Source organism: Ambystoma mexicanum, chromosome 4q, assembly GCF_040938575.1.
Source record: "Ambystoma mexicanum isolate Mex_15411 chromosome 4q, UKY_AmexF1_1, whole genome shotgun sequence".
In the NCBI taxonomy this organism is placed as follows: domain Eukaryota; kingdom Metazoa; phylum Chordata; class Amphibia; order Caudata; family Ambystomatidae; genus Ambystoma; species Ambystoma mexicanum.
Window position 1 is genome coordinate 1,262,521,523 of NC_090928.1, and position 27,921 is coordinate 1,262,549,443.

The 27,921-nt window shown below is 47.5% G+C and overlaps 1 protein-coding gene across 2 annotated transcripts in view; it reads right to left on the reverse strand.

The window, feature by feature from the left end:
* SLC22A7 (solute carrier family 22 member 7) overlaps positions 1–27,921 on the reverse strand; it is a 666,459-nt gene that overhangs the window by 212,957 nt on the left and 425,581 nt on the right. For both annotated transcript variants that reach the window (XM_069608871.1, XM_069608870.1), the window contains exon 9: positions 27,591–27,699. In XM_069608871.1, coding sequence (XP_069464972.1) covers positions 27,591–27,699 — 109 coding nt within the window. The remainder of the gene's footprint in view (positions 1–27,590; positions 27,700–27,921) is intronic.

Below are 27,921 nucleotides of genomic sequence, written 5' to 3' on the forward strand. Positions count from 1 at the left end.
CAATATGAAATGGTTGCTGAGACTCGTGCTGCCTCACCAGCACCCCTCTAGAAAAGGCAAGGCATCTCCACAATATGAAATGGTTGCTGAGACTCGTGCTGCCTCACCAGCACCCCTCTAGAAAAGGCAAGGCATCCCCACAATATGAAATGGTTGCTGAGACTCGTGCTGCCTCACTTCTCAGAGATGCTTCCAATGTTGAAACGTGGGGCACCTGGTGAGTAATGTGCAGAATGTGGCAAAAGGGTCCGATTGCAAGAGGTTGCCAATGGCAAGCAATCAGATATCTGATCAATGCACATAAGAAGATGAGGTGCATTCCGTCAGCGCAGTGAATGGCAATGCGAGAAGAAAGAAACCCAAACTGTTTTTGGAATCAATAGGGTTGGCACACAACTCCTGGGTGACAGTGGGGCCTATCACACACTAGTAAACAGCCAAGTCTGGAGTTCTATTCAAGTGATGCACGTCGCTGGAAACAGATAGGCGCAAGCAGACTCCCATGGAGAAGTTCCTATTGGCATTCCAGGGGAGTTCAAGACAACCATGGCTGCAAGGGTAATAGCATAATTTATGTGACAAGGAAGGGGGGACATTTGCTTTCATGGGACAATTAAGCAAATTTGGGAATAAGACTATATCCCAATAATGTGGAGGAAGTGCTCATGGTAAAACCTATCAGAGGAGCTTTTTGCTGCTGGCATAATGTCATTGATCTGAGACTGTTCAGAAAAGAGATGGAATATCTCACAGGTTTTGAGTGAAGCTTAATAAGAACACTGTCACTGTCTCTATGGTTGCTAAAGCAAGACAGACATCCTTGCCATGAAGAATGATATGGAAGTGTAACTGAAGAGACTGGAGATAGAAGGCTTCATTGGGGATCTGGACGCTTGTGAGGGGACTTGGACGCATGAGGATCTGCATAGATCTGAGACGCCTCAACACAAAAAGCATTTCGGGTCAATCTCCTGTACCCAAGGTTTCTGAACAGGTATCGCAACTTTCAAACATCACCTTGTTCTCACTGCTAGACATCAATGGGCATACCATCAAGCGCATCTACATCCCCGAGTCTCAAGAACGAACATCATTTATTTCACTCTGTAGGATGTTCAAATTGAAACTGATGTCATTGGGACTCATTTCGGCTGCAAGCATCTTCCAAACGATAATGTACAACCTGTTTGCAAATAACGCAGGTCTGCGATCCTAGCAAGATGACCTGTTGGTATGAGGGGAAAGATAAAAGATAACACAAAGTATGTCTCAAGAGTTAGAGCCTCGCATGATGTAGGTCTGACAATCATTCCTGACAAATGTGAATTTAGGCAGCACAGAGTGGACTATTCGGGCTATGAGCTGACTCCAGAATGGTTCAGACCAAATCCTGCTGCAGTCAAGGCAATAGTGGCCATGCCTGAAACAACCAGTAAGGCAGAGCTTGCATCATATCTAGGTTTGGTTGAGTTCTACTCTAAAATCAAAAAAATCTGTCAGCCAAAACCAAGGAAATTAGAAATCTCACTAAGAGGAATTCAATTCTTCCTGGACTGCAACAGGCAATTCACTCAGATCAAAAAAGGGAATTTCAAAAGACGTATTCTGTGCAACATTTGGCACCTGTGAGGCATGGTTGCAGCCATGCACACTCAAAGTGAAGATCAAGGAGTGTGCACTAGTCTTTCTTTGCAGGCTGCTGAGAATTGCTGCATGCAAATATTCTGTCATTGAGAGTGAAGCTCTTGCATGTGGGTGGGCCATGGGCAAATTCAAGACATAGTTGTGGGGAAGGAGATTCACAGTACACACGGATCACAAGCCACTGGTGGCCATATTTATCAAGGAAGGTATTGGAGTCTCCAGAAGGATTGCAAGATGGTTCACGCCAGTGTTCAATGACTCTATTTTGTGATGGACTGCATCATTGGGAGAAAGAGTATGGTCTTTGAGGACAAAGCATCTGCGACTACAGAGGAAGTAGAATGTGGAGAGTCTCATCAAGAATCTGACGTGAAACAGATATTTGAAGTGATGAAGTGTGCTCGGGAGAGTAATTGGGGGTCATGTTGCAGCCAGGATTCAATACTAAATAAGTGTGTGTGTAGGTGTTAGTGTGGGATGCCCTGTTGAAGTCTGACTGCTTGAGTTCACTTATAAAGCTCACACAACTTAAATTGGGCACATTGGTGCTGCATCCAGCTTGCATATTTATCTCCCCTTTTAGACCCACTCAACAAGAAAGCTACCCCACTGAAAAATGGAATGCAAATGAAGTCATGGATTTTGTTTGTAGTACATTTACGAAGTGCTCCAGATACATGCTGAAGGTGGTTGTAATGCTTTGGGGAGATTTATCACCATGGATCTCCACTTTTGCATGCGCACTTGGCTTTTGGTTCTACCTGGCATCCAACATAGCCCTGCTATGCTTTGTGCAACCCACTTTTGGTGAGATATGATTTCACAAGGAAACTGATGAAGCGTTCTTCCATCTGCCAAGATGACTCTTCCAGGAAGAAAGCAACATTAGCATCTGCACTTCATTCTCAAGCGACCATGTCCTGCTCTGCCAAAATGGAGGTAAGAATGCCACTGCAGGCTTCAGAGGACAAGACCAGTGTTACCTCCCTCCTTCCCAACAGAGTCAACAATGGACAAACCATGAGTTTCCCTTTCTTTTACACCTGCATACAGTTCTTTTAGATGTAGAAAGATCTCAAATGAACACAAACTGATGCATGTTCAATGTTATGCAAAGTTGACATACTTTCTGTTCCCTTAAATGTGTTTCTCTCAACTGTAAGGAAGGCATGGTATCGAAGTAAGACAGACACAAGTGACCACAGTTCAAGGGTGTTTATTGAACTTTCACAAGGGGGTGATAAACACCTATCCAATCCTAAATCTACAGATGGGGGCAAGCTATGACCATCAAATAATAATGAGGACCTAGTGGAGTCTTGTCAAAATAAAAGGACCTATACTAAAATACCTATTGCCAATCCTTACTGCTAATTTACAAATCGTGTGGGGGAATGTTCATGCAAATGAAACAAGTGTTCACAAAATAAGTCAGGATGTTCGTGCCGTTGGCCTCCCTTCCCCACGTTTTCAGCATGGGGCAAGGTGGTTCACTTGAGCCAAGCACACACTCTGGCTTCCTCGTCACAGGGATACAGTTTCAATTCCAGTATCAGAGTCTTCTGTGCCCAAATCTCTTTTCTCATCAAAGTCTCTTGATTCAAAGGTATCAGGTAATAATGTCCCTATACATTTTGTCCCCATACATAATGTCGCTGGGAAAAGCCGTTGACATTATATATGGTGACATTATGTATGGGGACAGGTTGCGTGGATGTCCTCTGGTCACCTTGTAACAAAATAGGGGGGTTGCGGGGGTGTCCCCTACATGTTCAATGTAATAATATCTTTGCAAAAACAGTGACATTTTTGTCAGGTGACATTTTTAGGGGACATTATTACATGGAACCAATTCAAAGGGCATGATATAAAAAACAAAAATAGAAAGTTCTTTTCTTCTTATAATTTTGTGATTTGGGTTTCTCTCCCTGGATCCCCCTCAGCCGGGCTCAGATCCCTATTCTATTATGGCGGCTACCCCTCTTCCAGGCTCAGATCCCTTTATTTTAAGGTTCCAAAAATATTCCTTCACGGGTGACTCACGTTCACCCCAGACTGCCCTCAGCCGGGATCAGATCATTTTGATACAAGGTTTGCGAAATAAGATATTCTTTCTCAGGAGACTCACGGTTTACCCCGGTACCCCCTAAGCCAGGCTCATATCCCTTCTTCACATTCATTTAGTCTCCCTCAGCTGGGCTCCGACCAATTGCAGTTCACTGTATACTTATCGAAGACTTTCGAACGCGCACAGGGGTTTGCTTGACCCGTCGCAGGACCACTTCGATAGAAAGTTCCCTTTTTACAATGCAGCTGCCATTCAGTTGCATACCTAACAGAGACCTTTGAGTGAGCACCCTTGTGGCGCCGGACGACTCTATACACAGTATCTAGGTTGGCTTTTTCAAAGTACATTCACTCTTTTAGTTTCCACTTGTTTGCGCCTCTCATCACATGCTCTCAAAGCACTGTCCTTTGTGGATTTCTTCATACAATGTTGCTGCTTGCAACCTTGTTTCAAACACAAGCTGATTTCGTATCAGTTTCTCCAACTCACCGGCTGTGCTGCTTTTACTGGCGCCACTTTCTTGGAGGAGCCAAGGACAGTCCAAAGGTGCCAATCGCTCCTCCCGGCCTGGGTTATCGACACAGCAGCATAGGTTTGTTCAGCATCAGCTTCCGGTCTTAGGCTTCTCACATTCCAAGGCTCGTGAAAATAACGGTTTCTAGAGGTCAAGTGTACTTCCCTCCTTGCAACCCTCTTTGATCTCACCGCCTTTCTCCTTGTGTTAAATCACCATCTTGGAACTGCTGCTTCCTCTTGTACTTTTCCTCGCTCAGAGTGCATTTTCATGCTACGCCTTTTATCCGTGTAGGGAAGTGTGATAGAAGTCAGGTGTGTTTAATGATCCGTAATTGCCTGACCTTGTCTGACCATGGTGTTGGGACATGTCAGGTATACAGCTCTGGTGTTAGTCTGTTGTCGCTCACGATGAACTGTCCATGAGAAAGTATTTGTGTCGGGAAAGGGGGTGGAGGGTAAGCTTCTAGGTATCCTACCTGATAGGATGAGGAAAATGTGTTACAGGAAATTGGATACCACGCCTCACCCTTCGGTGCCCACTTCCATTCCCGAAGACCCCTCATCCAGGTGATCCTCCCGCACTGGTCCACCACCAGGAACTGGATCCAATAGCGATGGCCGTGTCCTGGCCACCTGGATGGCAGATCCCCAGGGACTAGTAAGGGAGACACCTTCAGGTTTCTTACATACCCTTCCCTCTATGCGAGGTGGACATGATTGGTCTTTGTCCAGGTTCTTTATTGAAAGAACAGGGATGAAATATATCCAGGGTCTCTCGCATAATCCACTGATCTTTTTTTGACAGTAGAGGTGTGAAGGTTCTAACAATTTATCAATTCATAAGTATAAAATGTTTGTCAAAATAAAAACATATTCCATTAAAAGTTGAAGATAGATCATCACATTAATAAAGAAAAAGAAACAATGTATTTCCAAATCATACCACCTCACACAGGCCCAGAACATACAATTAAGTATTCTCTGCTTCTATCATACACTGCCCAGTTCTGTGGTATTTCAAAATCGAACTACTCCAACAATCTCTCCACCGGTCTCCAGAATCTATACAGAGCCAACAATGCAGTTGTCAAGAAAGAATTGAGACAGAATGTCCAGAACTCATCGCTCATCGCTCTTAATATAATCTAGATAACTTGCAGGCTTCAAATATTGATGAACCACCATCTCCACATATGGGTAGCATTTCAAGGTACTGAGATTATCATAATTACAAACCCAATCATATTTCTTGATTCTTCTTTTTAAGGCACCTTTCAGGGTCTCAAAATTGGAACAAAGTTTGTATTCAGAGAACCAATCAACTTGTTCAGAGTTCTTTGAATAATCCAGTATGACTAATACACTTACTTCCATCACTGTCCAATTTATAACAAGAGCCAAATACACTCAGTAATGGACCGATAGGAAAGGTCCTTGCTTTCAACAACAAACAGCCTCTACGTATTAGTAATTGGGCTCTGAGTGAAAATAGTCCTAATTCCAAACGAATGTACTCGACCGGAGTTGTCTTAGGTAACTGTAGGACCACTCTCCAAAATCTGGCCTCCACCCCATTTAGCCATTTTAGATCTTTCATGGCGAGAGCCTCCAGCCCGTATAATACCGCTGGGCATAACCATTGATTGTTGAGATATATTCCCTTGTGACAGCTACACTCAGCCGATAAGGGATTGCTTAATGTGCAAGATATAATTGCATGGCAGGACTGGGCAGATCCTTTTCAGTACGTGCTGCACAACAGTGGAATAAACTACTGCTTACTTTGTGGTTGGAAGAGAACTATCTAATTTTCAGGAAATGCCTGAAGACATTATTGTTCAAGTGATTTCACCCCACTCAGGACACAGCGAATCTGTAATGCTGCCTCTGGCTTGTCCCAATGTATGTCTAGTCTTGTTGCATGTTTTCAGCGCCCTGATGCCTGTGGGCTATCGGTGTGATACAAGCACATGTAACACAGCATAACATTGTAAGCATTAATACTCCCGACATAGTAAAACCGGAGTGGTCCCTTACAAACTTTCTACATACCCCTGTAATTTGTCTTGCTTTGGTAACCTTAGAATTAATAATATTAGCGTATCCTTTCTAGAGGAAACCAGCATCCCTTTGGTCTTATCAAGTTTAACCGTTAGTTTAAACTCTTTAGCATAATCAGTCATTTCCTCCAACATTGCCTTCAGCTTGGACACCAAATGGTCAAAGATGGCCAGGTCGACCGCGTATAACATGCCTCTGATCCTGATATTACCAATCTTAGGAGGGCATCCAGATTTTGCTAACAACATCATCAATAAATCTGCAATGTAGATGTTAAAAAGTAAGGGGGCCAGCATACCACCCTGCCTGACCCCCTTATTAATAAATATGTTATCAGAGAGAAGTCCGTGGTCATCTAATCTAATGTAAGCCGAATTACCTTCATCTAAAGCCCTGATGACCTCCAAAAGCCAACTGGGACATCCGAGTTGTCGTAATTTACTCCACAGAATGTACCGATCCACCTGGTCAAATGCGGAGCAGAAGTCAACAAAAACTATATACAAAGAGGGACCACCTGCTGCATAAACCCGAGAGATAAATGTATCCAGGACTCTAAGATTACGGACTGTACTAGACCCGGGTCTAAAGCCAATCTGACATGGGTGCAAGATCTCAGCATTAACCACCCAAGCCTGCAGATGCTCTAAAACATAAATTGAAAAAATCTTCCCAGTGACATCAAGTAGTGATAACAACCTCTAATTATCAGGGCATAAACGATCACCTGTCTTGAAAACCGGAACCAATATTGCCTCTTTCCAAGAATCGGGGATATTCTTACTCCTACATACCCTGGTAAACAATGGGTAAAGTGCATCTGCCCAAATAGAAGGTTCACTCTTTAATATTGCAGCCAAAATGCCATTAGGGCCTCGGGCTCTAGAATTTTTTAAGGCTCTTAAAAGCGGACTAATAATTTGTCTGGTAAAATGCAAGGGCCAATAGGGTTCAGACTGGATTCAGCGGAGGATATGCTTGCGACGCCAGAGACACAGAAACCCATAGGTGCAAAATCTGACACATCAATGAATGCAGCAGTTATTCCAACACATGTAAACTCAACAGTTTGCAAATAAAACGTTTGTATTGTGTGATGGTAAAGTTGGTGTGGTGACCCGAGACCACAGCCAATAGGTTTTTTCTCCACCTACCCTCGTCATTAAAATGGCATCTGGCTGAGGGATGCACCGTGCAAAAAGAACTGTGTTATTTTCAGCTGCTGTTGAAATGTGGGGATTTGACACGCCACATGAAACCTGTAAGAGGTGACAGCCAGCTTTTCTTGTTGAATGGGAAGATTGTCAGTGGAGGGTGTTAAATTCTCTCAGTGCTTTACTGTGCTTGTAAAGTTGCTTCTTTTAACACCCATTGACCTCATTTCTCAGCAGGGCTGCTTGATTACCAGACTTTCTCAGTATGACTGCTATACTGTACCACCAGTACTTCTGGGTGTAAGACAGCCATACTATTAATGGGTCAGAAGAACCAGCCCTTCTCAGTATGACTGCTATACTGTACTACCAGTAACTTCTGGGCGTAGGACAGACATACTATTAATGGGTCAGAGGAACCAGCCCTTCTCAGTATGACTGCTACTGTACCACCAGTACTTCCGGGCGTAGGACAGCCATACGTTTAATGGATCAGAAGAACCGGCCCTTATCAGCAGGGATGCTATGCTTTTTTATATGGCAATAAGGTATTCACTTGCACAGCTTCCCAGGTGGTCCTAGGCCAGATCAGGTGTGAGTACCTCTTTCTGTCCTGTTTTTTTCATTGTAGTCTGGGACATTTATAATCGAACGCTTGGAATATGAGAGTATCTCATATTTGGAAGTCTCTAGTGGGCAGAACTCACCTTTAAAGTTCCTATGATGTTAAAGTGGCTGTTCTGGCATTTCTCACTAGCGCTGTCATAATTTGAATGGGTTAATAGTACTTCTGAAACAGTTCCCTGGGAATGCCTGCATATTGAATATGGCTGTGGCTGCTGTATTAGCTGATCTGAATTGTTAACAAAAAAAGATAATGGAAACTCTACTTCTTAATGTTGCTGCAGGCTGTCCCTTTGAGGCAGCCCTAGGGAGACTGAATGTCACATGGGAAGTGACGTTCCGATACGAGGGAGGAAGGGGAGGAGTTTAGTTTGGTTACAGAGTTCGAATAAAGAAGACGTTTGTTGAACCCGCTGGCTCCTGCGTGTTTATTTATAACGGCCTCCGCTGCTAACAACTGGCGACGAGGGTCATACACGCCAGCGGTCCTCCTTACGGCGCGTTGGTGATCCCACCACACGGCCGCCGCACGGAAACAGTGATCACTGTCCCGCGGTCCTCCTTGCGCGTCGGTGATCCCACCATGCAGTTGGTTCCAGAACGCAGCGATCCTGCTGCCCAGCGGTCCTCCCTCCACAGCCTCCTCATCCAGCCTCCAGTAACTGCCTGCGGCTCTACCCGCGACCACCCACTAACCGCCGCGTGATCCTGCCACGGCCCCCATGCCCTGCAGGGGGCCGCCAAAAAAAATAAATTAAAAAAGTGTGCACGGTCCCACCAAGCACCCAACTCAAGGACACATGAAATAAACCCGCCGCACTAAGGAAACTATCCACCTGGACAGCAACCAGGGCAGGCACCTGCTTCAGCACGGTGCCCAACACATCACAGACTCCATAGCCAAGAACCAACGGCCTACAGGTGGGTCACACCTCCTATATAACGCCGCCAAGAGACTAGTGACTGTACAGAGCTTCACCTTCACAAGGGATCCAAGCAGTATACTCACCCAAGAACTCCAGGTCCTCACCAAAGGCCATCATGAACACATCAGCCGACGAAGCAGGCCAAAGCACACCACCAGTTGCACCAGCCACGAGGTCAACTGCGACAGCATGGCGCCTGCCCCCCCCTTTCTCCATGAACCCCCAGGCTGATAAAGGGGCAAGATGGGTGGAGTGGCTTGAAGATTTCAACAATTTTATAGATGCAGCAGGCGAAGAAACCTTCCCACGCCTGCGCAGCATGTTCATTAACACAGCGGGCACAGAAATAAAAACGCTAATCAATACCATTCCCCCATCAGAACTCACTGACTTTGCAAGCTTAATAGCCTTAAACAAACGGCTTGTCATTGCCCCCAACAGTGATTACGAAAGGTACATATTTAATCAGTGCACCCAACACACCGATGAAACAGTTGATGAGTTCATCACAAGACTCCGGATAAAAGGTGCACACTGTCAATTTGATGCGTTTTCACTGGATGAGGCCATCCGTTTGAGAGTAATTGAGAGGTATGTCTCGCCGGCATTGAAAAAACAGCTACTCAAGAAACCTATCACCATTGAGGAAGTGTGAGATGGCCCGGATACTCGAGAGAGTTGACAAGCAAGCCACGCAAATGTCCAACACTGCGGCCACCAAGCAAGACAGAAGTGACGTCATAGCAGCAGTCCAGGCAGGCAACGTCAGGAGCAGTGAAAGAACCAGCGGTTCAAGCGGCACATCCACCCCACGAATGCAGAGACAATGCTACAGGTGCGGGATGACGTTCCCCCACACTGGCCCATGTCCTTCCCTCACTCAAAAGTGTGGAAATTGTGGCAGGGAAGGACATTTTCAAGTTGTATGCAGGGAAGGGAGGCCTTTTCCCACACCTAGCATGACCACAACTCCATTAAACAGGTCATTCCAGCGGCCTGGACCTAATCAGCCATACCAAACTCGCCCATACCAACAGGAGGTACATGAGAGTGGTGGAAGAAGTATATCCAGAAGATGACTATCAACAATATGAGACTTCGGAACCCAACACACAGCTGCGTGATGCGTATGATGGTCCACCGCCACCCAGACAAGTCTTATACTCAGCGTCGCAAGGCTACCCAGACTACGAAGGAGACCGATATGACCCACACACTCAAGATGAGTTCGTAAATCTCATCATGGGTGAAGAAGTGGCACGTGAAGCACCCAGAATACAAGTGGATATCTGCAACCAACAGTTCTGCTTCCTAATTGACTCTGGGGCGACAGTAAACATCATGTGTGAGAAGGAATTCCAACTACTCCAAAGCAAACCTACACTAACTCCAACGACTTCCAAAATATATCAATGGCGTGCTGACGCCCCTCTATGTAGCGTAGGATTGTTCAAAAAATGCCTCACGTTCGGCGACAAATCTACTACCACCGTCATCCATGTTTTCAGAAGCCCCACCAAAGGGCGCTGTCTTCTGAGCTACAAAACCGCTTCACACCTAGGCCTGATAAGCATACTTGTGCAAGACGGCGACCTCATCAGCTCAGCCGAACCCCAAAACCTGAAGCATGCTCAAATAAACAACATGGACCAAAGATCCTCTGACACCTCCATCATCACAAAAGATGAAAAACTAAAAGAATTCCAGGATATTTGTCACGGCCTAGGCAGACTGAAAGGCCGACCAATCAAGCTGCACATAGACCCAGAAGTCCACCCGGTCCCACAACACCCACGCAGAGTCGGGTTTCACTTACAAGAAGCGGTCTCAAAGGAACTCAACCAACTCCTGTGCAATGACATTATTGAACCGGCCACAGGCCCTACACCATGGGTATCCCCGCTCGTAATTGTCTCGAAGGAAGGTGGGCACCTCAGACTGTGCGTAGATATGAGAGTAGCCAACACCGCCATACATACTTTTCTCAAAACTAGAGCTCAATCAGGGTTACCACCAGCTCATGCTTCACCCAGATTCCCGACCAATCACCATGTTTGCCTCCCATGAAGGGCTGTTCTGCTACAAAACGCTGAACTTTGGGATCTCCGCAGCTGCTGAAATATTTCACAAAACAATACGGCAAATTATACGGCCAATAAAAGGCACGCTAAATTATAGTGATGACATTCTTGTGTTTGGGAAGACTCGTCGCGAAGATGATGACGCCCTTCGAGCCGCCTGCACCGCGGTACAAGAGGCTGGACTAACTCTCAACATAGAGAAATGTCGGTTCAGCAAAGCTAAACTCAAGTTGTTTGGACACATCTTTTCGGCCGAAGGAATGACCCCTGAACCTGCCAAAGTCTCTACCATCCTCCATCTTGAGAAACCCAGTAAAGTGGCAGATATCAGATCTTTCCTGGGCATGGGGGGATACTGTGCCCGATACATACCGCAATTTGCGGCCATTACTGAACCCCTAAGACGCCTACTGCAAAAAGAAGTCCCATTCCAGTGGACTGACGAGTGCCAAGCTGCTTTTGACAGCATCAAACACTCCGTTGCGGAAGCCAGGAAACTTGCATATTTTGACCCTAAATGGCACACCGAAATTGTCGTCGATGCCAGCCCTGTGGGCCTGGGAGCTATCCTCGCCCAAACCAGTGGACAAGACACGCATCCAAGACACGTGGTTGCCTATGCCAGTAGAGCCCTGGCTCCCCCGGAATCAGCTAACTCTCAGGCAGAGAAAGAAAGCCTAGCGGCCGTCTGGGCCTGTGAACACTTTCATCATTTTATCATTGGGAAAAAGTTCACTCTCATACCCGATCATCAAGCCCTCTTATCCCTCTTCGGAAACCCACGAACGAAGATGCCCCCAGAATTGAAAGATGGGGAATCCGTTTGCAAGAATACAACTTTGAGATCATCCACAGACCGGTGGATGAGAACAACCCGGCGGACTACCTATCGCACACTCGTTCGGCGTCCCCACTCCAAGGCCCGTTGACTCTGAATACATCAATTACGTCACTGCCAACGCTTTACCCCCTGCCATCTCCATCGAAACCGTTGCTGCTGCCTCAGTGGTGGACCCATCAATGGCCCTGGCTATCAGTCTGACGGAAAACAATAAATGGAAAGACTTTCGGAGGGCGGTCCAAAGACATCCAGGAGCAAGTCGAGGTGAACTCGAGAGACTCGCCAGAGTGCACACCGAGTTAGTGGTTCAGGACAACTCCATTCTGTTATGGGGTGAAAACTAGTCATTCCCACTACACTAAGGGCAGAGGTCAACAAAACCGCTCACGAAGGCCACAGAGGTGTGGAAAATACCAAAAGACAGTTACAGTGCCACGTCTGGTTCCCCTTCATGGACGATATGGTCGACCGATGGGTAAGGAACTGCACAGCCTGTCAATGCACGGCGAAACCAGAATCCCCAGTGCCACTCAGAGTGACCACAATCCCAGATCACCCGTGGGAACGAGTGGCGACAGACTTTTATGGACCACTAGAATCAGGAGACTACCTACTACTGCTTATTGATGAACACTCCAGGTTCCCTATCGTGAAACGAGTCAAGTCTACCGTGTTTGCTCATGTTGCAGCCACATTCGACGAGGTCATCAGTGAGTGGGGGATCCCAGGCACGATAAAGTCAGACAATGGTCCGCCTTTCAGAGGCCACGAATTTGGAGTGTTCGCAAAACACATGGGGTTCCGACACCAAAAAGTCACCCCAAGGTGGCCCCAGGCCAATGGCATGGCAGGAAGGTCCATGGCATCCATCAAAAAGACCATGCAAAGGGCATGTGTCGAAGGGACCGATCCACATCAAGCCTTATGCAGAATGTTGAGAGACTATCGAAACACACCCCACGAAGTAACCAATAAAACCCCAGCTGAGCTCATGGTGAGATATCAAGTCAGAACTAGGCTCGTAAACAACCCTGCATCAAGGCTTGAACCAGATCAAGAAGTCATCCGAAGAGACGAAGAAAGGAAAGGGAAGGCACGAGAACAGACTGACAAAAAGAGGAGAGCGCAAACAAAAGACTTCCAAATAGGAGATGAGGTGTGGGTGCAACAAGCCGTGCACAAATAAAACGAATCCCAATTCTCACCAGAGCCGCTTCAAGTCATTGCTGTAAAAGGGACAATGGTAACGGCAGCAAACAACGGAAAAGAATTGACACGGAACAGTTCACTGTTCAAGCATGTCACGAGAGGAGCGGACCCGGACTATGTTGATATTCATGATGAGGAATGGGTTCCCCTCGAACCGCAGGTTCTACGTCAGCCAAACCCCCCAAGAGAGGTTGACGTCGACCACATCCAAGGGTCGCGAGGACGGCCCCAAAGGACGATCAAGAAGCCTCCGAGTTTAGTAGAGGAATGCTAATCATTTGTTAAACAGTTAAGTTAAAGTGTTGTAAGGACATTTGGCCAGGGGTGTTGTTGCCTCAGGCTGTCCCTTTAAGGCAGCCCTAGGGAGACTGAATGTCACATGGGAAGTGACGTTCCGATACGAGGGAGGAAGGGGAGGAGTTTAGTTTGGTTACGGAGTTAAAGTGGTGGTGTTCTCGGATTCATTGAGTGGGTTGCAGGCGATTGTGGCAGGGGATGGTGATAGGAAGGATGTGATTTTGGACATTAGGATGAAGATTGATTGGTGTGTGCGCGGGGGTATGGATTTGGAGTTGGCGTGGGTTCCCAGTCACAGTGGCATTTTGGGAAATGAGTTGGTGGATCTGGCGGCGGGTGAGGGTATGAGGAGGGGAGCAGTTGATGTGAGGTTGCCTTTGAGTGTGGATGAGGTGAAGGCTGTGATGGTGAGACAGGTCCTGGATGAGTGGCAGGAGAGGTGGGTGAGTGGGGTGAAGGGCAGGTGGATGTTCGGTGTTCGTGGGAAAGTGTCGGTGAAGGTGGATGCAGGGAGTTCAGAATGGAGGAGGGGGAGGAGGTGATGCTGAATCGGTTGAGGATAGGTCATGTGGGGCTGAATGACTGTCTATTTTGAATAGGGAAGCGTGAATCAAGGGACTGTGCGGTGAGTGGGGTGCCTGAAACGGTGGGACATTTTTTGATTAGGTGTGAGAGACATGTTGCAGAGAGAGAATTGATGAGGGTTCAGTTGACTGCGTTGGGTGTGGCTGAGCTGAGCGGGAGGGCTTTGCTGGGAGGTGATGGGGAGAGAGGCAGGAGGAGGAGTAGTGTGATGTTGGATTTTGTGAGGCAGACGGGGAGGTGGGAGGAGTTGTGAGTTTAAATGGAGCTAAATAATAATTAGTGGGTACGGTGCACATCAACCTATAGGATGGGGAAGCGCCTGCGTGGGTCCGGCCACGCCTCCGATAATTAAGAAGAAGAAGACGACATTCGTAGAACCCACTGGCTCCTGCGTGTTTATTTATAGCGGCCTCTGCTGCTAACACTTAACATCACAAGTTATTCCAAAAATCAGAAACACAGTCACAGTCCACCTAAAAGTATATGCAAGTCCAAAAAAACAAGTATGACAGCACTTTAAAAAGCTACCAATACGGAGACCACCAGGGGGTGCAGACGACATGGCAGCGTAAGCCACCGTCTCCCTCACAGAGCAAGCAGACACGGCGCAAAAGATTGCTGCAACAAAACAAAGGAACTAAGCAGACTCAGAACCTAGGACCGCCCACCGTCCCCGACAACAGGCGGGCCAAGTCTTAGGAGCATTGCAGCTGTCCATCGGCCGAACGCTGCCCGCACAGAACTGGAGCATCCACTCGGAGTCGGGAGAAAAATAAAGGGGGGAAAAACATGTCAGATGTGATGGAGTAGCGACCAGGAAGAGGTCACCCTCCAGCTGGCAACAAGGCCCGGAAAATGGCAAGTGCCTTGAGAAGGCCCCTGCCCCCCCCCCCTCGCCCTATCTAGCCAGAGGAGCAAGTGGTAAGGTGTAGCAGCGGCACGGTGCGCCTTGCTCCCACAGCTGATCAGAGGGACTCCCACCAGCCGGGCCTCTAGACCAGTGCGAAGCGCACGTCGGTCCCAACGCGCTATTGAACCAGTGCCCAGTGAAGAGCGTAGGGTGAGGGAAATAGTAGTATACTAGCAGCCCGGGGGAGCGGGAGACAAAGCAAGGCGCATATATGACCAAGGCTTGACCATATAGCAGAACGGAACCTGTCCCCTGCCCCACCCGGCGAGGCACGGAGGGAGAAGTGATAAGCCAGGAGCCCGGGGGAGCGAGAACGCAGCAAAGTGTGCCCAACACTACCGTGGCTCACACAGTCCCGTGAATGAGAAACAGCAAAGGCGCCTGCTAACAAACACATGGAAGCAAAGCTGCGTGAAAGGCCCCAAATATAAACTGTCTCAGCTATGCTGGGGTAACCAGGAAAGAGGGCGAACCCACAACATCCAGCACATACCGCCCCGGCCTAAAGCAATAAATGGCAAGCAGCAGCTGGCGGCCAGTCATACTCAGGAAAGTGTTAATAGAAGAAAACTCTGCAGCTCCCGCTCAATGAGACACTATCCGCGCACGGCATACCATACGGGCGCAGCCAGGGGCGCTTGCAAACCAACCGCCACACCCTGGATCAGTGCACCAGGACCAGGTTGCACACCTTTAGCTAACCACCAGCAGACACTGAAACAAGCAGGATGGACGATCAGACCACGACAGCTCAACCAAAGCAGACATTCGCCTCCTACTGGGGGAGATTCGGTCTATCAAGGCCTCCCTGATGAACAGGTCACAGATCTGCAGTTTAGAATGCGGAAAGTGGAGGATCGCATAGAAGCACTCGAAAACAATCAGTTATCCGGCAACCTCACAGTAATGAACAATGAAGCCCATTTCAGGACTTACAACAAAGAGAAAGAGATCTAGTGCTGAAGCTGGAAGATAGGATAGGTTATTTATAATGCGCTTAATACCCAGAGGGTTCTAAGCATGGACCCGGGGATAGAACCTCTGTTGCTCCGTGTTGTCGTGCTTCCAAGGCAAGCACGTTGCCCCTAACCTTTCCTCCCGATATGGAAAACAGGGAAAGGCAAACGAATATCCACATTGGAGGCCTCCAAGAAAGGCCAGGTGAGTCATCATCCTCTCTCCAAAGCCAAGTGAAAGTTCTGATATCATCTCTGTTTGATCCCGGAGCACCTTCGGACTTTGAGTTTGACAGGATACACAGAGCCGATGCCCGCCAAATAGTCCCAGATCTGTCCTGGCCAAATGCCATTACTACAAACAAGAAGTGGACATTCTCCAAAAAGAAAGGGAGAGCAAGCCCATCACTTTTGAAGGATAGGCTGTATAAATCTTCCAGGATCTTTCTGCACTTACACTCCTTAAAAGGAAAGGCTGCCGACCGCTCACGGCCTGGTTACAGGAACGAGATGTCCGCTACAGGTGGGGATTCCCCTTTTCACTTAACTTTGAGCGCAGAGGTGAGTTCTACTGCGACCCCTCCGAAGAAGAAGTGCAGGGAGTTCTACAAGTTCTGCGGATGAGCGCCCAGTAGACAGGACAAGACACTCGGAAGATCAGAGGCCCAGTGGACAAAACAACCATGACCTCCCCTCGCAGAGGACGCCCGCAAAGCACAACGAAATATAAGCGCTTTAACACCCCATGAAAGCCTGTGCAGCGAGGACTTTGCAATAGACTAAATGGTAGGCTACTCACAACTATTGGCAAGCCTGAAATGGGCATTCCTCGCACTCCGCAAGACGGGATAAAACTGGCAAGGGGGACACATAGAGGAGTCCGATTTTTACCATGAAAACTCTATACACTATAGCCCTGCAAGTTAAGGTCGATACATAAGTTTGCATTGATTCAGTTGGTTAGTTCAAGATTCAACATGTTCATAGCCATGCAAAACAAGGGGGGTCTGGCAATCTCTCTACCAGCAAGAACACAGCCCCATGACCTGTTCTTGGGTGAATAACCCCTGGGAGAGACTCTACCAAGTCTTTAGCTCACTGTCCTTTTCACAGAGAAGACGTTTCCCCACATATCAGTCTTTGTCCTGCCCTGGGGCAGTCCAGCACTGAAATGCTAGGCAATTCTCCTCTGAACAAGAGTACCAACAGCAACCCCATACACGTGTTTCAGCCTTGTTGGGCATCATCAGTGAGGTGAATCTGTGCCTCTCTAAGAACAGTGAGCAAGGGGTCCCCGTCTGGATCACCCTGGTAACTTAGGGTGAGACCCAAAGTTAATTTATGCAAAACAAAGGGGGGTCTGTTCATAGCCATGGTCTGTTCACATTGGCATGAGTCCTGTTTGGACAACAGTTGTTTTATCTCAGTGAGGAGCCCCTGTAGTGTGGCCCTTATTGCTTTGAGGGCGTCTCCAACCAAGAGAGAAGTGCCCATGGAAGCACCTTTCAGAGGGAGGTGGATGAGGGTTGGGGTATTGCACATCAGACAAGAGAAAAGGGTTCACTAGCAGTCTCGGGAGGATAGCACAGGGGCGATGTGCTCGCCTTGGAAGTAAGACGACACAGAGCGACACAGGTCCGCGCTTAGAAACCTCTGGGTATTAAGCACATTTTAAATAACCTATCATATCATATATCAGTCACCAAACTGCAACAACGTAGGCGGAGCAAGCGCTGTCCACATGGAACAAGTTGGTCAGTTGGGGGAAACAACCGGCTGACAGCCCTATGGTCAAAGGTAATAGGAAGACATCTGATACAAGATCATGGCACAAGCTAACGGGATTTGGTTTGGGTCACCTAATGTAAAAGGTCTGAATTCCCCACAAAAACGCTCCTTGTTGGTTAGAGAATTTAAACTTTCCAAACTAGATGTGTTGTTTGTTGAAGTAACTAAACTTGCAAGAGGGAAAGAATTCAAGGTGGGGGGAAGGGTATAGGAGGGGTGCTGTGGACATCAGGAGAGCACAAAAAGGGATGGGTGGGTATTGTCTTTAGGAAATAGCTAGAACTGCATATCACGCAGGTTCACAGGGAGAAGGAGGGGAGACATGTAGCAATTAATGGGAAAGTGAGGACACGTAGAATCACCCTTTGCGCTGCATACGTGCCAAGTCAGAAGCAACTAGCCTTCAGTAAAGACCTCTTTGCCTTCTTTGACAACTGGAAGACGGGAGCACTGATATGTGGGGGGGGATTTTAATGTAATAGCAGACCATGCCATGGAATGGGATTCCATGAGGCAGGGGGCGACCCCTCCCCACAATCCAGCCAGCCAACCATTCCTTGATCTCCTAAAGACCAGCTACCTGGTAGATACGTGGAGAGAGGTACCCACAGAAAAGAGCATTCACGTACTACTCTCCCCTACACCTCACGTACACACAAAATGATTATTTACTTATAGAAATGGCAAACGCTTATGCAATACAACTAGCTGCTATTGAGCTTGATCTGGGACCCTCTTTGCAAACGGATCGCAGATTGATCTGTAACGATATGCCCTATAAAGACCCAATATTTAGGGAAACCCTGGTCGGGGAAATAAAGGGCTACTTCTCAAGCAATGACAAAGGGGAGATAGCATTAAACACACTATGGGAGGTGGCCAAAGCCATGCTACGGGGTGTCCTGATCTCAGAGTGAGCATTCAGAAACAGAACCAGGCTGTTGTGAGAGAATGAAATAAAAAGGTAAATCAGAAAGGAGCAAGCCGTCCTCCAGACCCAGACAGCTCGTAGGCAAGACACAGTAACAAAACTTGAAACGCTCCGCAAAGAACTGGGCGAATGATGGCATAAAAAGCGCTAATTCAACTTAGGTACTTAACGCAAAGATTCTACGAGAAAGACGACAAGGCCCACACCATGCTGGCCGCGCCCCTACGAGCCCAGAGGGCAGATAGAGCAGTCCACAAACGGAACGTCAAAAAAGGGGGGAGGTAACGGACCCGGGAGAGAAAACGAATGACACACTGTACACCACGGAAAGGCAGTGGCTCAGCAGAAGAAATAGTCCAGTACTTTAAAAACACCCCCTGAAACCAATTGTCAGACGAGACCTTAACCTTCCCCATAACCATCGAGGAAGTCCAAGGCGCCATATCCAACCTTAAAGCATGTTTGGTGCCAAGGCAAGGTGGATTCACCTCGGCTTTTTATAAAACCCAGAGTAGTTCCCTAACCCCCTTCTTGGTAAAACTCTTTAACAACAAAGGAATAGGTCCCTGTCCTACCCTTATAACAGCTCTCATGGAATACGGGGGACTTTCAGAATTCTGCATCAGCCTAAGCACGACAGTGGCCCTCCCCCTAAAGCAGTCTACCACTATACCACTCTCCCAAGTCACTATGTTGCGGAAGGGGGATTCCAGCTACAAACAGAGCAAATAAAATATCTGGAAATAGAAATTACCAGAGATCTATTGAATCTGTTCAGTGCGAATTTCACTCCCCTATCGGACACAATCAAAGCAGACCTGCAGAGGTGGGCAAAAATGACACTGTCCTAGGCGGTGCCCTTTACATCAATAAAAAGGAATGTACTCCCTAGATTAGCTATCGATCACTCTCGGTAGTAATCCCGGAATCATTCCATACAGATGTCAAGCTATCCCTGCTCAAGTACTTGTGGCCGGATCAGAAGCCGAGAATATCGTACATGACCCTGGTGACGGCCAAGGATAAGGGAGACATGAATTTCCCAGACCTGTTCGAATAATATAGGGCATCCCAACTGCGGGTGCTGGTGGACCACCTAAGGATAAATAATTAAAAATAGTGAGTGGGCCTCGAAAATGATTTATTCACCCCGATAATCCTGAGTGAATGGCTTTGGGTCCCCGCTAGCTCATTGCTACGCAGAATTCGTGAACACCCTGTGCTCAAAACACTGTGGTCCATATGACATCTATCCCCAAGGATGCAAGGGGTGACCTGGCCCTCACCACTAAGCTGCATTTGGGCACCCCAATAAGAGACCTGCTGGTGGACCTAAGCAGCTTTGAATCCCAGTATGAGGGAAGCCTGATAAGGGCAGGACAGATGTGGAAGGAGGGCTCATTCATGACAAAGCAGGAACTGGAAACAGCATTTGCAGGGCACTACCATCTCCCCACTGCGCTACCTGCAGCTCAGAAGCACGCTGCGAGATGCACGCTGGGCCGACACTCTCAGTAGACTGTTAACCTTGTTAGAAAAAGTCCTCAACGAAAGCCAAACTCCCAAAGGGATAATCTCGTGATTGTATTCCTTGCTTATCAACAGAGGTCACCTCCCTACAACAAGCACACAAGGTAAATGGGACACAGAGCTGGGCTTGTACGAAAACAAGGCAGCTTGGGTAGCAATATATAGAATCAGGTCTTCCTCAATCTCGATGCAATATAAGATGCACAACGGGAGGCTACTGTAACGATGGCATCTGTCCCCACAAAGACTAGCCAAAATATACTAGGGGGTAGCGCCACATTGTTGAGAGGATGTCCCGAGGTTAGTGACTACTGGCACCAGTGGTGGAGCTGTCAGAGTGTTCAAACATACTGGAAAGAAGCCCTAGGGTGGGTGCAGGCCATCAAAGGGATACACAGAAACATATCCCCACTGCTACTATTACTCAGGGTAGAAACGGATATGGGGGCGGAATACACAGTGTTGTCACACATGCCCAGAAATCTCTTCTTGGCAGCAAGAGTCTGCCTGACGATCTGATGGAAATGCAGCACATTGCCCCCGAAAAAGGAGTGGCTGGCCAAAGCACATGAGATATACCAAATGGAGAGTATTACAGCCACACTGTTGGAAACACACTCCCACATAGACACAACCTGGCTGCCCTTCATTGAATATTATGCAGAGCATAGAAACACATAAACATACAAAGCGCCATACCCGAGTCAAGGTTACCCATCACCCAACAGAACCCGAAATGTGACAGATGTCAAGATCCAGGGCTAATTAGAACAGATTGATAACAAAAAGTTTCCCAATACCACGCGGCTCAGCCCGCAAAGAGGCTCCACAGACCAACAAGACAGACAGCGCTTGACCAAGAACCCATATTATTTAGTAGTGTTCTCTGATGTGAGAAGTGGAAGAAGGAGGGGGCAAGGGGAGGGAGTAGGAGAAAGGGAAGGGAATCATGCTATTAAGGTTTTGGTTGTGATGAACAGTACAGATACATAGAGCACATCTTGCAAAAACAATCCCATTGCGCAACTTCTGTAATTGATATTGATAATTTATTTCTATCGCGCTCATACACAAGTGTTTCAGAGCGCGACAAGGCAAGGGAGCGGAACAGTGGAGAACAAAACAGCGATGTTACTAGGCCCAGTGACATTGAGAACGCGCAAGTTCATGGGAGAGGGGGAGGGGAAACGTTCATGGAAGGGGGGAGAAGTGGAAAGTGCGAAGCAGAGGAGAAACAGATAAATACTAATAAATAAATAAATAAATAATAAAGGCAACAAACAGTGGTTGTGCAGCCAGCAATTTGCAAGTGCTAGTTTAAGGCAGCAGACAGGGTAGGTCTGCTAAGTGCAGGAAGAAAAAGGGGGGGCTTTATGGGTACAGATACAGACCCTAGTGCACGGGGTGGTCCGGAGGCAGTGCGGGAGGGTGGCAGGGTGAACAGGTACCTGGGCCCGGAGGACAGAGGGTGGCCAGGGGCACGGTGCCACGAGAGAACAGATCTGCAGGGGGGAGGGCGAGTGAAGGCAGAAGAAAAGAAGAAGGTATTGAGGTGCTTCTGGAACCGGAGATGGTTCTCCTCAAGTTTTAGAGTGACAGGGAGGCTGTTCCAGAAGGAGGCCCCAGCCGAAGACAGGGATCTACCCCCAGCTCCTTTCTTTGAAAAACGACTGACCCTGAGGAAGTTAGAGGTAGAGGAACGAAGAGCGCGAGAGGGGAGGTATTTGCAGAGGGATAGCTGAAGGTATTTTGGACCCAGGCCCCAGAAAGCCTTGTGGACAATGCAGAGGGTTTTGAATTTAATCCTTGCATCCACTGGGAGCCAATGGAGAGATTTCAGAGCTGGAGAGATATACGATCCCAGGACTTGAGGCCAAGGACAAGTCTTGCAGTCCTGTTCTGGATTAGTTGCAGAGGGCGGAGTCCAATCTAGAAAGAACCAGAACCTGGGATACCATGAGCTTCTGGGGGAAGGAGAGGAAAGGCAGAGTACCTCTGAGGAGGTGCAGTAGGAAGTTTGACTTTTTAGAGACCTCAGAGATGTGGGCGGAGAAGGAAAGGGTAGAGTTCAAGATGACCCCGGGGTTCTTAGCCTCGCAGGTGGGGATAGGAGGAGGGTTAAGGGAAGCCGGCCAGAGAGTGAGGGGAAAGGATGGTGAAGGTGTGCCGATGAGGAGGATCTCCGTCTTGCTGGCCTTCAGACAAAGATAATTGGCGTCCCACCAATCTTGAATGGCAGTTAGGCAATCAGAGATGAGAGAGGGAGAGGAGGTGGCCGAGGGCAGCCTGAAAATGAGTTGAGTGTCGTCAGCGTAGCACTGAAAATTTGAGCAGAAAATGGCAATGCAGTGGGCAAGAGTTGCCAGGTATTGGTTGAAAAGCCAGGGTACGAGGTTAGACCACTGGGGAACACCACAGGTAGAGAGGAAGATAGATGATAGAAAGCACCCAAGTTGGAACTGGGAGGGTCGATCAGAGAGGAAAGAGGTCAGCCAGGCCAGAGCCTGATCAGTGATACCCAGGTTTTCACAGAGACGGTTGAGCAGGATGGTATGGTTGACCGTGTCGAAGGCAGAAGAGAGATCGAGGAGGATGAGGACAGAGGGAATGTTAGAGTCAAGGTTGGAGAGCAGATCTTCACGGATGTTCAAGAGAGGAGTTTCCGTGCTTATGGCAGCTCTGAAGTCAGACTGGTGGTCATGGAGACAGCCAACAGAATTTGAATGAAGGTTAAGCTGAGAGATGGCCAACTTTTCCAGGAGTTTGCCCAGAAAGGAAGTAATGGAAATTGGGCGATAGTTAGCTGGACAAGAAGGATCAGCTGTGGGTTTCTTGAGAAGAGGATGCACTCTCGTAACTGTCTTCATAATGTACAGAAACAAGATGCCAAATCGGTAATGATTACATCAATGCATTTTTCTCTAACTTTGTTCATGTTGTTTCCCCGAACTTTGTTGTAAAACAAATTCAATAAAATCTAATTTGAAGAAAAAAAAGCTACCAATACTGAAAGTGGCTTTGTCACAGGGTACTCAGTTTATTGTTATCTGATTCTGTTTGTGTTGTAAGCAAGTATTACATTATTCAATTAATGCATACTACACACCAATGTCCTGCAGTCTGAGAAATAAAGTATAATGTTTGTGTGTTAATCCTTTTAGTAGCAGCTATATTCAATACAACTTGATTTAAAATACACTATTGCATACATCAGAATCTTTCATCATTAGTACCTGAAACCTAACACTTTTGTGAAGTTGTTATGTAAATTGTACATTTTGGACTCCATTTTTCCAAACTTTTTACCAGCGGGGTGCCTTCTGACTACATTGTGGGGTTCAGACTTGTACATTGTGCGTGTTCTCGCCGGGGAATTCAGGGGCCGCCATTTACGACCCACCCCTTTACAATGTCACCAGCTGACACTGGTGAGTAGCATAGTTTGGAGAGACAGTACAGTAATTAGGAATCTAGGGGTACTCACATTTGGAGGTGTATGCAAATAGTTGTTTCAGTGGAGTTTTGGAGTTAAATTTGAATGCTGTTTGTGTGATGTATGCATGGCTTTTTTGTGGCAATCTGTGGCAAACCGGGGCTGGCAGGGAACACATAATGAAATAGAGAACGCTATAGCAGCAACCCTCAGCTCTGTCTTCCCTTACAGGAGCTAACGGGGAACATATAATGAAATAGAGAAGGCTATAGCAGCAACCCTTTGCTCTGTCTTCCGTTACAGGGGCTTAACGGGAACATATATTGAAATAGAGAAGGCTATAGCAGCAACCCTCAGCTCTGTCTTCCCTTACCGGGGTCTAACAGGGAACACAATGACATAGAGAAGGCTATAGCAGCAACCCTCAGCTCTGTCTTCCCTTACAGGAGCTAACGGGGAACACATAATGACATAGAGAAGGCTATAGAGAAGGCTATAGCAGCAACCATCTCCGGTTCCAGAAGCACCTCAAAACCCTCCTCTTTGCCTCCGCTTTCTCTCCTTCTCTCCCCTGCTGAACTCCTGGTTGAAACTGCACTGGTTTACCTGGCCACCCCTTCTGTTCTTGGGCCCAGGCCCTACCAGCTGCACACCTGCACTGCCTCCCTGGCAACCCCTTGGGCTGTTTTCTGCATCCCTACAGGCCTCCTACCAGCACTTATGTCTGCACTTACCCCACACTTGCCACCAGCTGGCCGTTTTATTATCGTATTTATTCTACTATCCTTGTACTGCACTTTCCCCTCTGCCCTTCCCCACGCACTTTCCATCTCCCTCCTTCCCTGCACTTGCGTGATTTTAATGACACCTGGCCTAGTAAGATCATTGTCTGTCCTCCCTTGTTCCCCTTCCCTTGCCTCGTCGCGCCTTGAAACACTTGTGTATAGGTGCGTTATAAATGCCATTCCATATCATAACCGTTCGCTCCATCTTCCCTTACAGGGGCTAACAGGGAACACAGGATGAAATAGAGAAAGCTATAGCAGCAACCCTTAGCTCTGCCTTCCCTTACAGGGGCTAACGGGGAACACATAATAAAATATAGAAGACTATAGCAGCAACCCTTCGCTCTGTCTTCCCTTACCGGGGCTAACGGGGAACACATAATGAAATAGAGAAGGCTATAGCAGCAACCCTTCACCCTGTCTTCCCTTACAGGGGCTAACGGGGAACACATAATGAAATAGAGAAGGCTATAGCAGCAACCCTCAGCTCTGTATTCCCTTACAGGGGCTAACAGGGAACACATAATGACAAAGAGAAGGCTACAGCAGCAACACTCAGCTCTGTCTTCCCTTACAGGGGCTAACGGGGAACACATAATGAAATAGAGAAGGCTATAGCAGCAACCCTTTGCTCTGTCTTCCCTTACAGGGGCTAACGGGGAACACAGAATGAAATAGAGAAGGCTATAGCAGCAACCCTTAGCTCTGCCTTCCCTTACAGGGGCTAACAGGGAACACATAATGAAATAGAGAAGGCTATAGCAGCAACCCTTTGCTCTGTCTTCCCTTACAGGGGCTAACAGGGAACACAGGATGAAATAGAGAAGGCTATAGCAGCAACCACTAGCTCTGCCTTCCCTTACAGGGGCTAACAGGGAACACATAATGAAATAGAGAAGGCTATAGCAGCAACCCTTTGCTCTGTCTTCCCTTACAGGGGCTAACGGGGAGCACAGAATGAAATAGAGAAGGCTATAGCAGCAACCCTTTGCTCTGTCTTCCCTTACAGGGGCTTAACAGGAACACATAATGAAATAGAGAAGGCTACAGCAGCAACACTCAGCTCTGTCTTCCCTTACAGGGGCTAACGGGGAACACATAATGAAATAGAGAAGGCTATAGCAGCAACCCTTTGCTCTGTCTTCCCTTACAGGGGCTAACGGGGAACACAGAATGAAAAAGAGAAGGCTATAGCAGCAACCCTTAGCTCTGCCTTCCCTTACAGGGGCTAACAGGGAACACATAATGAAATAGAGAAGGCTATAGCAGCAACCCTTTGCTCTGTCTTCCCTTACAGGGGCTAACAGGGAACACAGGATGAAATAGAGAAGGCTATAGCAGCAACCACTAGCTCTGCCTTCCCTTACAGGGGCTAACAGGGAACACATAATGAAATAGAGAAGGCTATAGCAGCAACCCTTTGCTCTGTCTTCCCTTACAGGGGCTAACGGGGAGCACAGAATGAAATAGAGAAGGCTATAGCAGCAACCCTTTGCTCTGTCTTCCCTTACAGGGGCTTAACAGGAACACATAATGAAATAGAGAAGGCTATAGCAGCAACCCTCAGCTCTGTCTTCCCTTACCGGGGTCTAACAGGGAACACATAATGACAAAGAGAAGGCTACAGCAGCAACCCTCAGCTCTGTCTTCCCTTACAGGGGCTAACGGGGAACACAGAATGAAATAGAGAAGGCTATAGCAGCAACCCTCAGCTCTGTCTTCCCTTACAGGGGCTAACGGGGAACACAGAATGAAATAGAGAAGGCTATAGCAGCAACCCTTTGCTCTGTCTTCCCTTACAGGGGCTAACGGGGAACACAGAATGAAATAGAGAAGGCTATAGCAGCAACCCTTAGCTCTGCCTTCCCTTACAGGGGCTAACAGGGAACACATAATGAAATAGAGAAGGCTATAGCAGCAACCCTTAGCTCTGCCTTCCCTTACAGGGGCTAACGGGGAACACATAATGAAATAGAGAAGGCTATAGCAGCAACCCTTTGCTCTGTCTTCCCTTACAGGGGCTAACGGGGAGCACAGAATGAAATAGAGAAGGCTATAGCAGCAACCCTCAGCTCTGTCTTCCCTTACAGGGGCTAACGGGGAACACATAATGACAAAGAGAAGGCTATAGCAGCAATCCTTTGCATCCGTAGCTCTGTATTCCCTTACAGGGGCTAATGGGGAACACATAATGAAATAGAGAAGACTATAGCAACAACCCATAGCTCTGTCTTACCTTTGCTCTGGTTGCCCGGGCAATTGGACAGTGCTTATATACCCAAAGTAACCCGGAAGTAACTTTGTCAGAGGTCACATGGGCAGTCCCTAGATCGATCCCAGATGCTTCTTTTGGTTCTCCTGAACTCTGCAGGCAGCCGCAGGCAGCCTCAGGCAGATGGAAAGAGGGCTTTGGTTGCTGTTGGGGTGAGCTCCACGTTGCTCTCAGCCCAGTTGTGATAGCATAGCATGCATAGTTCTCTTTATTCAGGTTGAAGGCTATAGGATTTAAACAGGCATACTCCTTCCTCACTAGCTCTCTCACTCTAACCTCTGTCAGATGGAAATATCCCAGTACACTGGAAATGTTTCCCTACCAGGGCTCCTGGAGTGCCGAGGCAGGGGAATGAAGGGTGAGCCATCCAACACATTTGTTTTCTATTTCCAGTTTTCTGCACACAACCTTTTTGGTTGTAAACGATGTGTTCTTCTTTTTCCATGCACATCCTTGCCCTTGGTATTTAAGAATGATCTCTAGGCATGTCATGTTTAGGGGCCCATGGCATTCTAGTGGTTTAGAATAGGCTAGTATAGACACACCTGGAGCAAAGAGCAGCCAAGCAGTAGCTGCCTTACTGTCACAGGAGCTGCTTCCCAAGAGCTGTCAGAACCTACACATGGGGTTTTTTATTCTTTTTATCATATTCTTCACGTAAGTACAATTATGGCATAAACATTTTGAATGTGCAACCTCTTTAAGAAAAGTATTGAAAAAGGCATTCATTATCTGCATAGATTGAAGGCTGCTGACACCCATCGCTGTGAGGCTGGAATAACAGAGGAAACACAAGCAGCAACACACATCATGCACATTGTCTTAACCACTTCTTTCCCCCAACAACAATATTGAGAATCCAACAGCATGGTCCAGCATTGACTTCTCTCAGCGGCTGTCTGCATAACACACTTATTGAGTGGATAGGCCATGTCCTCACGCAAGAATATAACTGGTGCAATGGGTATAACATGCCTACCTGAGAACGGTGGGATAGAGCTCTGCTGTGTACAGGTAAATGCAGGCGAAGGAGGCCTCAGAGAAAGCCTTTCCCAGGATGGCAATTGTTGTCCTCAGTTGGCTTACAGCTGTAATTCAGAAAAAAAAGCCATCAATGACGTGCACTTTGTCTGTAGGGTGCCACCAATCCCCTAGTTATAGAGCTATATTAGCTATAGGAAACTATATTCCCACAGAGAGGAAGAACAGTGTAAATCACTTGGCAGGATCAGGGGTCAATTACTGTCTGACAGTCTGCCAACACTGTTAGTATTAGGTTTACTGATGGCCAATCAAAATCTCTAAACTAC